The 15,163-nt window shown below is 40.2% G+C and overlaps 1 protein-coding gene across 3 annotated transcripts in view; it reads right to left on the reverse strand.

Annotated features, from left to right (window-relative positions):
- nr5a1.L (nuclear receptor subfamily 5 group A member 1 L homeolog) overlaps positions 1 to 15,163 on the reverse strand; it is a 100,165-nt gene that overhangs the window by 39,346 nt on the left and 45,656 nt on the right. For all 3 annotated transcript variants that reach the window (XM_041571850.1, XM_041571849.1, NM_001097969.1), the window contains 1 exon segment: positions 13,692 to 14,338. In XM_041571850.1, the coding sequence (XP_041427784.1) occupies positions 13,692 to 14,338 (647 nt within the window).

Consider the following 15,163-nt stretch of genomic DNA (forward strand, 5'->3'; position numbering starts at 1 on the left):
TAATTATCAGCCCATCCTCTTCCAATGCATTCTCCACCCATGCAAAGGGGAACTATCAGCAACAAAAATGTAAAAAAAAAAAAACTCTCGGGTGTAATTACTGTCATTCAAGTTACTTTACCATTTACATTCTAAGATACTAACACCACCTCAGCTGTACTAGTTTCTAGCTTACTAACTAGCTGTTGCGACTATTAGGGGCAGATTTATCAAGGGTCGAAGTGAATTCGAGGGAATTTTCGAAATAAAAAAGTTTGAAGTAATTTTTTGGATACTTCGACCATCGAATAGGATACTACGACTTCGAATTCGTTTCGAAGTAAAAATAGTTCAAATATTCGCTTTAAAAAAAACTTCAACTTCAATACTTCGCCAAATTAAACCTACCGAAGTGCTATGTTAGCCCATGGGGACCTTCTACAACCATTTTCTAAGTCTTTACACATCGTAAAACCGATTCAAACGATTTAATCATTTTACTTTGATCGTTCGATGGCCAAATTCGGTGAAAAATACTTCCACTTCGATTTTCGAAGTCGGAAGTATTTTAATTCGATGGTCGAATTTCGAAGTATTTTACACTACGAATTTCAATCCTTGATAAATCTGCCCCTTAGTATCCAGCACTGATCAAAATCAGTGTATGAGTTATGGGCTATGAGGATAAAACCGAACTGCATGCAATAGTGGGAGGATACGTGTCCAGAATGACACCATGTGTGTAAAAAAATTTTCTTGTGTGCACATTATAAATGCAAAATGTGTGCAGGTATGGGATCCATTATCTGGAAATCCATTATCCAGAAAGCTCCAAATTACAAAAAGGCCATCTCCTATAGACTCCATTTTATCCAGATAATTCAAATTTTTCTCTGTAATAATAAAACAGTAGCTTGTACTTGATTCCAACAAAGATATAATGGATCCTTATTGGAAGCCAGCCTATTGGGTTTATTTAATGTTTACATGATTTTCTAGTAGACTTGGGGCAGGACTACATGACGCACTTGGACCCCATGCGTCGCAATGCGACTAAACGCATGTGACGTGTCGGATGTTTTACATAAAACGGAAGTAGAAATCGCATTTTACAACTACATTGATCCGACATTGCGACGTGTCGGGTCCAAGCGCGTCATGTAGTCCTGCCCTTAAGGTATGAAGATCCAAATTACCGAAAGATCAATTATCCGGAGAACTCCAGGTCCCGAGCATTCTGGATAACAGGTCCCATACCTGTATTGAAACGCGCAGCTTAGAGGGAACATTGACCATTAAGTGTTTGCTCACATTAGTGACTGAAAGGCTACTACAGTAATAGGTTGCAAATTCTAATGACCTATAAGATATTTTTTTAATTTATAGTGGTGAGAGCTGCCAATTCTGTTCCTTATCTCAGCAACAAGTTAATTTTAATTTTTATCTGTACACTGTACATTACATTGAAACAGCAAGTCCCTGTGATCAAATTGCCATGAAAAATGAGTAGGCCACTTGCATTGTTTTACAAAGTGCTTATGTTTTAACACTGGGGGCTCATTCACTGTTTACTATTACCGTGCAAGAAACCTATAGAGTTCATTTTTTTTCAATCGTAACTATTACCCCAGTTGGTAATGTTATGTTATGTTATGGTGTATGATTTATACAAAGCAACTGAGGGCCATTAGAGGTAAATTTAAGCATTTGTATCAGGCAGTTGGCCAAAACTGCTCACAATGTGCACAGCCTAAGGGCAGGATCACATGGATGTTTTCGGCGCGATTCGCAGGGTTGATCCAACGCAACAAGTCTGTCGGATGCAGACGCAGCGTCTGCATTCGACAATCTTGTCGTATCGGATAAATGTTGCGACACCATCCGACAATGCATTCACTTACCTTATTTCCGTTGCATGCGATTTGACGCTGGCGTTTTGTTGCAGCGTGTCGGATCGCGTCCAAAACGTCCATGTAGTCTTATCCTTAGGGCTCTTACACACTGCATTTTTGCTACGTTCACCTGCATTCCACTTTCTTCCATTCAGCCGCAGGGGAGCCCAGGAGTAAACAAACTCCATTATTGTCAAGAGGGGTGTACTCACACAGACGCATGTAAGCGCCAAACGCAGGTGGGACGCACCATGTTGCATTCCACCTGTGTTCGGTGCTTACATGCGTCTGTGTGAGTACAGCCCCCTTGACAATAATTGAGTGCGTCTACTCATGCCATCCCGTGCAGCTGAACCGAAGAAATCGGAACGCAGCAAAAACGTCTGTGTGTAAAAGCCCTGAGGGGTGTTTTTTCCTACACTCCCCTGCGATGATTTTTTCCAGGGAGCGCAGGAGTAGACACACTCAATTATTGTCAAGGGGGACTGTACTCACACTGATTGTGCTCAGGTTTGTTCAGAATTGGGTATTATTGCACTAAGGTTTTGTATTTTTTTAAACACAGTAGCATGTTAAATATTTTGTGCTTGGCACACATCAATGGTTGTGTTTGAAGAATGCATGTAAAGCAAAACCCCGATTTTACATCAATTGATTTTAAGTTTTCCCTCATTTTACATTGCTGTCTTGTGGTGCCATAGATATATATATCCATGATACATTTCCCTGATATTTAGGGATGCACTGAATCCAGGATTCGATTTGGGGCTCGGCCAGGATTTGGCCTTTTTCAGCAGGATTCGGCCGAATCCTTCTGCCCGGCCGAACCTAAATCTGAGTCCTAATTTGCATAAGCAAATTAGCGCCGGGAAGGGAAATTGCGTGACTTTTTGTCACAAAACAAGGAAGTCAAAAATTTTTGCATATGCAAATTAGGATTCGGTTCGGTATTCGGCTGAACCGCTCGCAAAGGGTTCGGCCGAATCCAAAATTGTGGATTTGGTGCATCCCTACTGATTTTACATTTTCCTGGATTTTACACCATTTTTTTCTGGTCCCCTGAAAAACGTAAAATGGGCGTTCTACTGTTACCGCAATATATGCAACATATGCAAAAAATAGCCATGAGTAAGAGCCCCAAGACTTTTATTATTTTAAAATGAAATTTTAAAAAGGAAGTCAGATACTGAAGAATTTGCTTAATTTCGTGAATGTGGCAGTGGTTTGGGGTTACAGTGCTGTTTCCGGTAACACAGCATTTTTTTGGTGTTTATTCTCTGTGTATTTTAATGGAATTGGACTTGCGTTAGTAGCATCAGAATCAGAAAGATGGACTCATATTGGCAAAACGGTGTTCCTTCAACTTTTTGACATTAAAAAAAAATAAATTTGGATTCAAATGATTTTGAATTTATTTTCTGGTGTAACAAACATTATTCTCCAATTATAATTCCCACTGACTTAAGGGGCTCATTTATCAACACTGGGCAAATTTGCCCATGGGCAGTTACCCATAGCAACCAATCATTGATTAGCTTTTTAAAGCCAGCTGCAAGTAGAACAATGAATGCAACAATCTGATTGGTTGCCATGGGTTATTGCCCATGGGCAAATTTGCCCAGTGTTGATAAATGACCCCCCCCTGACTTTTTGACTAATGCCACACCAGGTTGTTTCTTCATTTGCATATAAACGTAGGTGGGGAAAGACCTGATCCACTTCATGGTACAAGTTCGCTGACAGGCTTATGTCTACGTGTGGACACACAAATTGGATTTTGGTGTGAAACTGCATACTTGAGACCTTTTTTCAGCCTGCGTTGATATACATACAGCATACATATATTATCTGACCAAATTATAAGAGAAACTGTAGTAGTAATAGTGTTTCAGAAAGTCTTTCCACAGTCCACAGCTTTCAACACTAAACCATTTAAAAGCGGAAATAAAAAGCAACTCTAACCACTGCCAAATTCTTATTTCATTTTCATCTTTTATACCCATATTTCTTCTTTTTTTTTTTTCCTATTAAACTCTCCTTAAAACATTCATAATTTAGACCTGAACAAGCATTGCTGGAGCTGTACATTGTTTTGCATCTACGCTATCACACATTCTATAGTGCAGAGTAGGTAACAGGCCTGTTTCTCCCAAGAGGTTCTGAAGCATCTAAGACCTTTATTTTACTAAAACATATATTTGAGCAGCGCACCCCACACAATACCCTTATGTCCAGTTGCCAGCACTCCCCAGAATGCCCAAATTAACAGCACAGGGTTAAATCTTCAAGTCTAGGTTTGGCATTCAGAGAAAGGGCATTTTCTTCCCAGAGCCCAACATATGGTTACATGATAAGAAGTGTTTGCCATCTGCTTCCTACACTAGTACTCAAACAGAGAAAGGTGTCAAGTGGCAAAAACAAAATGGGCCCTTGAGTTTCAGTGTGAATACAAAAATTACCTAATTGCACCACATGCTTGCAGCCAAGCTCTCCCTGTATTGGATAGTGTCAGAGCAGCTAATTCAGCGCTCAGGTCCATTGTTCAGCATCTACTGGTGTTGTGAGTTCAAAATGTATATAGAGAGAAAACATAGAGAGTCCTATACAGAGAAATTGTGGCAAATCAGCTTTATTTTTATTCTGTACTGTAAAGATATTTCCCTGTTTAATAACATTCTATATAATGATGCATATAATGTGATCATAGGAGTAATTTTGGCTTTGTCTGTGGTTTTTGTGCCAATTAAGTAAATCTAGTTTATTATATATGTTTACAGTACAGCTCTGTATTAAACATTGGGTTGGATTATTTATCCTGTGGATGTTTCCTTTTTATTTTATAGATGCCTTGTAAGGTTTCTCAAAGACTGCAGCCAGAAAAGTATCCGCTAAATCACTTGCTGGAAGTTTTGTTCCTTGTAACACTTGCCGGCTAGATATGGGATATTATGGCACTAGTTGTTGCAGAACGATGTCTCTTAGCATTCCCCCCCCCTCTTGGCTATGATTGTAGTAACTAGTAGTAGTAGTAACCTTTTTCCACAATTTTGGATTAACTACAACTGTAACCAGCATTAGCGCTGTAGACGCAGCCATATTAATGGTGGAGCTGGGGGCTTGATGGGGCGTAATAGAGCATGACTAAGGCTGCCACCTGTTCTGGAGAAACCAGCCTTCCTATAGTAACATAGTAATTCAGGTTACATATTTGTAATATTGATTATAGGTAATATATATAGGTAATATGTGTGTATATATAGAGATATATATATATATTGTTTCCCATGAACAGCAAGCATCATTTTTACTTGTTGGGCAAACCAATCACCATTTTCCTATTTGATATGGGGAAAAGGCATGTGTAATACCCTATTTTATTATATAGAAACTGGTGCACACTGAGGGCGTAGTAGAACTATAATCATGAAAGAGAAAAAAAAAAAAGAGAAATAGCCAACCCTCTCATGCCAAAATATTATAAAATATGTCATGTTTATAAAGTAAACCTTTTACGTATTAACTTTATTCACCAAAGTCAAGAATTTAAATTTATCCACAACGAAGTTGATACCTGACTTCTATAGTATCCAAGCTTATTACTGAAGTGACAAATTCATTGGAACTCTATCAAAAATTCAAGTGTTAGCGGATCTCTCCCTGATATGCCCACATTGAGGTGGGGGATATTGGGCTGATCCATCAGAATGGAGGCAATGAACAGATGCGGCCGCGGTCCGATAGTATTTTTTCCCCTGCCTTATTGGCATCTGGCCCAATCTTTTAGGGATGCCCGTCAGATGGCCCCACACACCAGGCCAATAAGCTGCCGACTCGTTCTGTCAGCAGCTTTAGGGAACTGATATCTCATTACCTTCCGATTGTTCTGCTAATGGACTGCTGGGGGGGGGGGGGGAGTGAGTGGGGTGATATCACTCCATTTGCAGTACAGCAGTAAATAGTGACTGAATCAGAGCACATGTCACGTGACTGGGGCAGCTGGGAAACTGACAATATGTCTAGCCCCATGTCAGATTTCAAAATTAAATATAAAAAAAAATCTGTTTGCTCTTTTGAGAAATGGATTTCAGTGCAGAATTCTGCTGGAGCAACACTATTAACCGATGTGTTTTGGAAAAAAAAAACATTTTTTCCCATGACATTATCCCTTTAAACTATCAGTGTTAGACTGGGCTGTTTGGGAGCCACCGGGGGCTGTCACCCAAGTTCCCACCATTTCAGCTGCAGAAGCTGCCACCCCCACACACACTGCGTCCCTCCTCCAATCACCGAGTGTCCTGCTGGCCCATTCCGACCCTACATACTATAATAATATAAACATACTAATACTAAATAAGGCACAGCATGTTGAAGTGGCAATCGCACATAATATCTATGCAGCAGGTTAACCTCACAGTTATAATAATACTGGCACCTCACATCAGTCGATTCTGTGCTCTCCCTGTGTCTGAAGTTTCCAGCAAGTGCAAGGTCAGACGGGCTCCATGGATAACGATGTGCCATCCATCCATTTCGTGTCACATATTGTTAGCTTTTCCCTGAGACGTACATCAATGCCATATTTCCTTCACTTTCAAGGTGGTTGGTAAAGTGTAACCTCGGATTAACAAAAGGCTTGCAGAAGGGTCGCTCATAAATCCAACATAGAGCCTTCACAGCACTACAGATTAATACGGAAACTTCTCATATCAAAACTAAGGCAACTTTAAAGTTAAAAACCCAGCTTGTTTGAGGGGGCAATGCCCCTCACAATGATCTTTTGTATAGCATGTACACATATTCTGAAATGTATGCACACTGACCTATAATTTGGAATGATTGGCACCACTCCTCAAGGCAATTAAACACACAAACACACACAAACAGTTGACAGTTTTGTTACCAGCGTGGATTTTTGCTAGCTTAGTTACCATCAAGCATAATGTTTTATAATCTGTGTGAAAAAGGAATTAAGTCAAATGGCAGATGACATTCCTATATGTAAAAGCTTTTTATCTCCTATTCTCTTTTGAGTCTAAAATATAAAATGATATCCAGTTGCTGCCAGAATGCTCATAAAAAGTAAATATGGTCCTGTGCAAAATAGTGCAAGGCACCTAAAATCTACACTGCTCCCTTGATTGAATTTAATTGCAATGTAATTGTGTTTAATTTTTTTTTATAAAGAATATTAAATGAGATCAATGAGGCAGGACAAATGTTGGCCCCCCCCCTTCAAGGATTGTAGTGACTTACCTGATAACCCGGACTGGTGCATTTAATGGAAAAAATGCACAGGCCTGGGGCACTAGCGAGCAATCCTCTTCCTCCCTTCTTTTTTCAGAATCCAGAGGCTGATGCATGTGCAGCAGAGCAAAAAAGCAGCCGTTTTTGTTAAAGTCCGGCTTCTAACTCTGTTGCACCCACACAATGAAGGAGGAAGAGGATCACTCACTCCTTAGTGCCCCTGTGGTGGTGCAGTTTTCTATTAACAGGAGCATCAGTCTGAGGTATCCGGTAAGGCGTTACAAAATCTGGGGCTTGCCTAATGTTTGGCACCCACATTGATTGGATCTTTCATTTTCCTTTAAGTGCCAGTTTGGTGCCCCCACCCCCCCAGCAGGTCATTCATTCAGCTTTATATGTTCATTTTCAGTCTGACATCAAACCACTTCCTAATTACCAAAAATTACCAAAAGTTAGTAGCTAGTAAGTAACCTAAGAATTTGTTTAAAAATAATTATGCAATGTTTATTACTATGGAAAGAGTACATTTATTTTAAAAAATCACGAATGATGAAAAGTACTCTTTATTTGTTTTGAACTGCCTACATCATACAGTTACATACTGGGACTCCTTTATTAAAGCAGCGCATAAGTGGACGCAAAAGATTGTCTGCACCATCACGAGCGCAATCGCTAATATATTTGCGTGATATTGCGCATAACACAGACCTTTGCGATGGTTTTGTTTATGCGCTTTGCGCAAAAGATTGGGCATTTATGCCGCAAACTATGCTGTGGTTGTGAGGGGCGTGGCTGTGGGTGGGGCTACAATGCGCTTGTACTGCGGCCGTCGCAGATTTGCGTCTGTATATGTGCAAAACTGCACCCAGGCAACAGCACCACAGTTTTTATGACTGCCTCTTTGTGCCGTAATGGTAACGCTCTTCAAAATGCGCATTCCTGCCCAGCTGCGCTAGTATATTCACAGATTTGCGTTACATGTTGCTTGAAAGAGAATTTTATATATGTGTGCAGAGATACACTGCTAAACTGGGTTCTGGCAAATACAATGGGGCTGCTGTTGGTGGGGATGTTTGTTAACTCAAAGTTAGGTGAACAACCCCTGTAAAGTGCAGATTAACCATGCCTTCCCCCCCCAACATGTTTATATTGACCAAGGTTCCTTTAAGAGTATCAGGTAGGCTAAACACCCCAAACAAATATTAGCACAGAAACAAACACAGATGCGTCTAAGTGAACGCAATATGTGACGCAACTAATTAAAGCAGCGCATTCATACATGAGCACAACTAATCCTTACCTTTGCGGTATCTTCCTGTGCGCACAATTTATTATAAGCATTGCGACGCAGTTTCACATGTCGCACCTGTCTGCATCTACATTAGCGCACAAATCGCACTGTTAAGGTACAGTGCGCTACATTATTAAATACTCACATGCGCTGGGCATATGTCAGGCCACTGCGCTCTTTTTAGCGCAGGGCTGCGTTAATAAATGAGCCCACTGTGTGTTCAATTTGGTTGAAAAAAAGCCATTGCATTTAATACTAAATAAGTGTATCTCTGACCCACATTAGGCATATATAAATAAATAAATAAAAACACTACTTCTGCACCCCCGCTCTAAAAAAAAATTCTCATACAGACAAACATTCAGATATATAAAATTTTACCCTGTATATCTCCCTGCCCAAGAAGACATCCAAGGCCAATAGTTCTTAATTTAACCATTGACATTCTGTGCACTACTATATGTAACCCTCTTTAAAAAGGGTAATTTATCTAGCAGAGTACATTTGCATAAAACTATGCCGGTACAAACTCAAGAGTGTTGTGATTTTAAATATATTCCAAATTCATTAAGAATCCTGTCCAAAAGCCTTCCCTCACTCTGCACTAAAATGAAAAATCGTACGTGGCGATTCGTTTTCCTAAGTTTCCTCGTGAGGCAACTTTGGGCGACTTCGGAAAATGAATTACCACATGTGATTAACGCTGTTGATTTTTCATTTTAGCCAGCGCAGAGTGAGGAAAGGCGTTTGGGGAGATTGGTCGCCGCAAAGACGAGGCGATAAGTCGCCAGGCAACCGAATCTCCACAAAAAGCCCAGTGTGACCTTACCCTAAAGAGGGTCATCTGCAATCTCTACATGTTCCATTTTTCTATTATATCTCTTGGGTGCTAACAAAACTAGATAATGCTTTACTACCTGGCCTCTGCGTTTGATAATAAATCATCACTCAAAAGCCAATAAACAGAATTGTTTTGTCAGGGCTCTTGTGACCGCATGTGTATGGGTAAACTAACGCTGTGCATCTCAGTGTAGGTGCTTTCATCAAAGGGAAACAATGATAAAACTCATGTCAATGTGCTAAATATTAAGATAAGTCAGGAGACTTTTATCATACATAGTGTAGAGCAGTGATCCCCAACCAGTAGCTCATGTGCAACATGTTGCTCAACCACCCCTTGGATGTTGCTCCCAGTGGCCTCAAAGCAGGTGCTTGGTTTGGAATTACTGGCTTGAAGGCAAGTTTTTGTTGCATAAGGATGCTAGTCCACATAGGGGCTATTAAAGGAAAACTATACCCCCAAAATGAATACTTAAGCAACAGATAGTTTATATCAAATTGAATGACATATTAAAGAATCTTACCAAACTGGAATATATATTTACATAAATATTGCCCTTTTACATCTCTTGCCTTGAACCACCATTTCGTGACTGTATCTGTGCTGCCTCAGAGATCACCTGACCAGAAATACTACAACACTAACTGTAACAGGGAGAAGTGAGGAAGCAAAAGGCAGAACTCTGTCTGTTAATTGGCTCATGTGACCTTACATGTGGTTTGTATGTGTACACAGTGAATCTTACGATCTCAGGGGGCGGCCCTTATTTTTTAAAATGGCAATTTTCTATTTATGATTACCCAATGGCACATACTACTAAAAAAGTATATTATTATGATAATGGTTCATTTACATGAAGCAGGGTTTTTGCACATGAGCTGTTTTACTCAGTATCTTTTAATAGAGACCTACATTGTTTGGGGGGTATAGTTTTCCTTTAAATAGCCAATCACAGCCCTTATTTGGCACCACCAGGGACTGTTTTTCATGCTTGTGTTACTCATAGGCATCAGAACTGGGGAGTCGCCAGTTCCAAAAGTTGGTGGTGGCGCACACTCTAAAATGATCTTCTGTAGTGCCTGAATGGTCTTAAGTATTTTTAAAGGACACTGTATATGTTTAATATTTCTTTGTTTGTTTTTTTACTCATCACGCTTTAGTCATCATAAGTGAAAATATACGCAAAATATGAACAGCACAGATTTAAAGACAGACCTGTTTGTTCATGTTTCTCTATTAAATATGATTGCAAGGCCGCTCCTGGTAACTTTAATAGCGAAATTCTGATTTTGAAAGGCTTTTCTAGTGCATAGAGCACAATTGTGCAGCTTGCGCTAGCAATCCGGACCCTCTTGACGACGGCAGCGCTCCTGAAGCTGAGTGCGGGGGAAATGTGGCAAGGGGTATAGAAACAACCCTGAAATGGATATAGCAGAAGATCATACCACATTTTTATGACTCTTGATACATCTAAAATCATATGAAAAGAATTACCCTGGAACTGAAGATACAAAAGATACAAAAGAAACAAAGAAGCATGGTTTGAGCTATTCTAGGCACAAAATTCAACATACAGACAAGGTCAAAGTAGAAGCCCAGAAATGTCAACCTCTATAGCAAATTATATGACAATGTTTCATATATGTGCTCCTTGATACACTATCCTGAAGTCAAATCATATAGTTTTGATGCCTTATAGTGGCTTTTAGGTGGGCTACATCTTCCACTTCCATTCATGTGTGAGACAATTGTTAAACAAGCGGATTAGTGATATCTGGCTGGTGGATTAGGCATATATTTTGGCCACACCAATAACACAATCTGACCATGACCTTGTTCCACGTCTGCTGTGGGTATAAATACTGCATATTTGTGTGAGCCAAGCCTAGGCTTTGTTGCTTCGAATTCTGGTCTGTGCGTGGCCCAGCATTCTCCACGATGATATTTGAATACCTTTACTTTTCCACATTATTCCCCTTGTGGAAAATGTGCATGAAATTCAGACATTAACCAATGGCACTGTCTGTGCTGCCCAGCTGTTTCTGACATGATTGTAAGAAATAAACCCCAACACTAAGCTTAGCAAAGGTGCCTGTGAAACATCTGAAGCGTCAAATGGGAACAGAGTGTTATGTACTGTGTATTAACAATGAAAATAAACTCGTCCTCTTTCAAGAGACAGAAATAATAAATAATAAATAGTGGAATCTTATGTGGTTGCCAATATAAATAAGGTTTACAGGATACAGGAGGAGGAGATATAAAACTGCAGTTAGTTTAATCTCTTAACCTTTTCCTTCTATAGATATTTTATTGGCTCATCTTGGATCTTTATTGCTGTGCATGAATCTGGGGTTTTGTGATCTTGCAATTGCTTTGTCCACATATCTGCTTCAACCTGTAAATCCCCAGTTGTAAACTACAATCCCCATGATGCAATTAGAGGCTGCCCCTTAATTAATGGACATTGTAAGGGCAGAAAAAGGGCAGAAAAAGGGGGCTAGAGTAGCTTTTTCTGTGCCATGTTGCCCTGGAAATCAGTATTTCTAGTGAGAAATCTCAGGCTCTTCTACATTTATTAAGGAAATATACATTCCGAGCAAGCTTGAAAAGCAGTTCAGCTGGCCATGCATAGGTTGAACCTATTGACCCGTGCAGTGGCATAATTACCAAGGACCGGGCGCTCCCCCCCCCCCGCAAGAAAAAACGTAATAAGGGGCCATCGATTTGCTTGTCCAACTGGTATCTGTCAGTTGAGGACCTTTGTCTCGACTATTGAAGACTATTGAAGTGGTCCTCATCTGACAGGTCTCCATAGGCCTCGCTGTATGATATGCTCTTTGGCCACGAAGCAAACATTTAAATAAATGCAATATGGCACACTGCCTGGGTGTTGAAATCAGGTTAAAGGAACGGAAATATAATACACCAATATAATACATCATTTTAAAGGAATGGCAATATAATACACAAAAGCCATTAATATCTTGCTAATTATTTCCTTATAAACAGTAGTGATGTCATTTTTGTCACATGACTCACTAAAATTTGTGTATTATAATAAATAAAGTAGCCCTTGTTGCAAAATTATGAGGATATTAGGAGTAACTTTGGAATTCCATGACCTGTATAAACACACTCGGCATTTGGCCTTGTGCTTTTATATCGTCATTGAACTCCTTGGTGACTTATAATATCCTTATATTTTACAATGGGTGGTACTTTATTCACTATATAATGTACTGTTGCCTAAACAGGTGCATTTGCTTCAGAAAGATGGCTATCGTTTATATAAGCAAGCTGCGGTGTAGCCGTGGGAGCAGCCATCCAAGCACTTGATTCACAGTAGATCTCAGATAAGTTCTGGAGAATCCCATTGTATACTACAGAGCTTATCTGTCATCTGCTGTGTATCCTGTGCCTTTTCTCCTTTTTCAGTTTTCAATGGCTGCCCTGATGGCTACACAGCAGCTTGTTTATATAAACTATAGTACTGTTGCTGTAGCAAACACGCCCGTTTTAACAGTGAAGGGCAACAGGACATTATATTTTCATTACTTTAAAATACTTTCATTTTTTGGTGTCACTGCTCCTTTAAGATTCCCACGACAGCAGATGGCTTGTGGGTATGTTTAGCATTAACCTATGCATAAACAAGCTAAGGGGCAAATTTATTGACACTGGAGACAAACTTCACCGGTGATGTTGCCCATAGCAACAATAAGATCTTTCCTTTTGTTTTCTAACTTGTAAGTGACTGTACAAATCTAATTGCTGATTGGCTAATAAATACACCCCTAAAGCCCCCCCCATACACGGGCCAATAAAAGCTGCCAACAGAGTCGGCAGGTTATTGGCCCGTGTGTGGGGCCAGCCGACGGGCGTCCCTGAAAGTTGCGCGCATCTGTTCGTTGATTCGTTTCCGCGTTCCGACCGCCCGTATCTGAACATGGGGCCTCAATGTGGGCATATCGGGGAGAGATCCGCTCATTTGGCAACATCGCCAAACAAGCAGATGTCCCTGTGTATGGCCACCTTAAGTGGCATCAATTAGTATGAAGGTGAAATCTCTCCTGAGGAAAGAAGAAGCTTTGATACATGTAGCATAGCATGTATTCCAGGAAAATTATAATTTCACCCCAAATCAAAAGCCTCCCCAACCAGAACACTGCATGTAATTAGCAGCCTGAAAAGCTGCCACATCATTATGCCACTTTGATGATAGTCCCCTGTTCTATTCTTCTCTAGTTCTCTAGATATAAGTATAGCATGTGTTTCATTACTAGTGTTCATTGGGATTAGTTAGCAGTTACTTATTTCCTTTGCCAAAGGCTTCTGACTATGCACTAACTGCCACATTAACACCCGGCTATTTCTATCTACATCAGTTGACAAATTAAATACAACAATGAAATATTTTGTATGTATAGAAAAAAAACATTACCTCTAGCTCCTTGAAGTAAATACAACTCCGTGCCCACTCTACAATGGAGAAGAGAGTCTGATCAGCCATCTTACACATCAGGCCAAACATATTGAGCTTTTCATGCCGACCTTTGTTCTGTTCCTGCTGTAGACAAGATAGTATCCGGGCCTTTACTTGAGGCTCATCGGGCTCCAGCTGAAGTAGCTTAAGGATCACCTCCGGAATATCTGGTGGAGAGCTGCTGGGGTAGGCCTCTGGATACACATAAGTTCCCACTGTGGTGGGATCATGGACATTTGTGTAGTGGTCGGGGTATTCAGACTTAATAGCACGGCTTTGGAAGGAGGAGTAGTGATAGCTTGACAGAGGCGTGTGGTTGGGCATAGTCATTCCAAGTGGTGGGGGTCCATAAGGCCCTCTGTCATATTCAACAGGTGTCATTGGGGCAGGGTTAGGAGGGAGGTTTTTGGCCACTGGGTGAATAGTGTGAATGTTAGTGGAGACCACATAGTCACTCTGAGCTGGGGGCACTATCTGTGGGACAGTCTCTAGTTTTATGCCATTTGCACGGATCAAGGCTTTTTTCTGTTGCTTTAAAGCTCGGTCCCTTTTATACATTGGTCCAAACTTGTTGCGCCCTCCCCTCATGCGGTCAGCACGAACAGCTGCACAAAAAACAAAAGAATTGATTTTATTTGGCAGCCCATTGCATCAGCATACTGTATATACAGGTACGGGACCTGTTATTCTAAATGCTCGGGACCTGGGGTTTCCGGATGACACATCTTTCTGTCAGGAGTGTCATGGTTCGCTAGGGTTGCCACATTTTCTGGAAAAAAATACCGGCCTTCTTATATATTTATAATTTTTTACTATTAATAACATTGGGATCAACCATCATTTTTACTGGCCAGGCCGGTAAAATATCGGCCAGGTGGCAACCCTAAGCATGAAATGCATCAGTAGTTGCTACATGCGCTGGGCCATTGCTGATATGCCCTTATTGTATTTTACAATTAAAATATAATTTTTCCAAGAAGTCCGTATTGGTGATTTTGCATAAGTTTCCCTTGCCAGGAAGTTGGATGGAAACGTGAATGTCTAGAACCAATCAGTGAGCTCCACACTAACGAGAAAAAACATTTGTAATTTGGATCTTCATACCTTAAGTCTATTAGAAATTAATTTGATCGTTAAATAGCCCCAAGAGGCTGGTTTTGCTTCCAACAAGGATTACTTGTATGTTAGTTGGGATCAAGTACAAGCCACGGTTTTATTATTACATAGAAAAAATATATATATATTTTTAAAGTTTAGATTATTTGGATTAAATGGAGTCTATGGAAGACAGCCTTCCCATAATTCTGAGCTATCTGGATAATGGATTTCCAGATAATGAATCCCATACCTGTATTATTTATTATATTAAATGCAATTATACTGAATTGTTTAAGTATATTTTCTTGTGGTTGCTATGGATTATAATTCTA

The sequence above is a fragment of the Xenopus laevis genome, chromosome 8L, assembly GCF_017654675.1.
Source record: "Xenopus laevis strain J_2021 chromosome 8L, Xenopus_laevis_v10.1, whole genome shotgun sequence".
NCBI lineage: Eukaryota > Metazoa > Chordata > Amphibia > Anura > Pipidae > Xenopus > Xenopus laevis.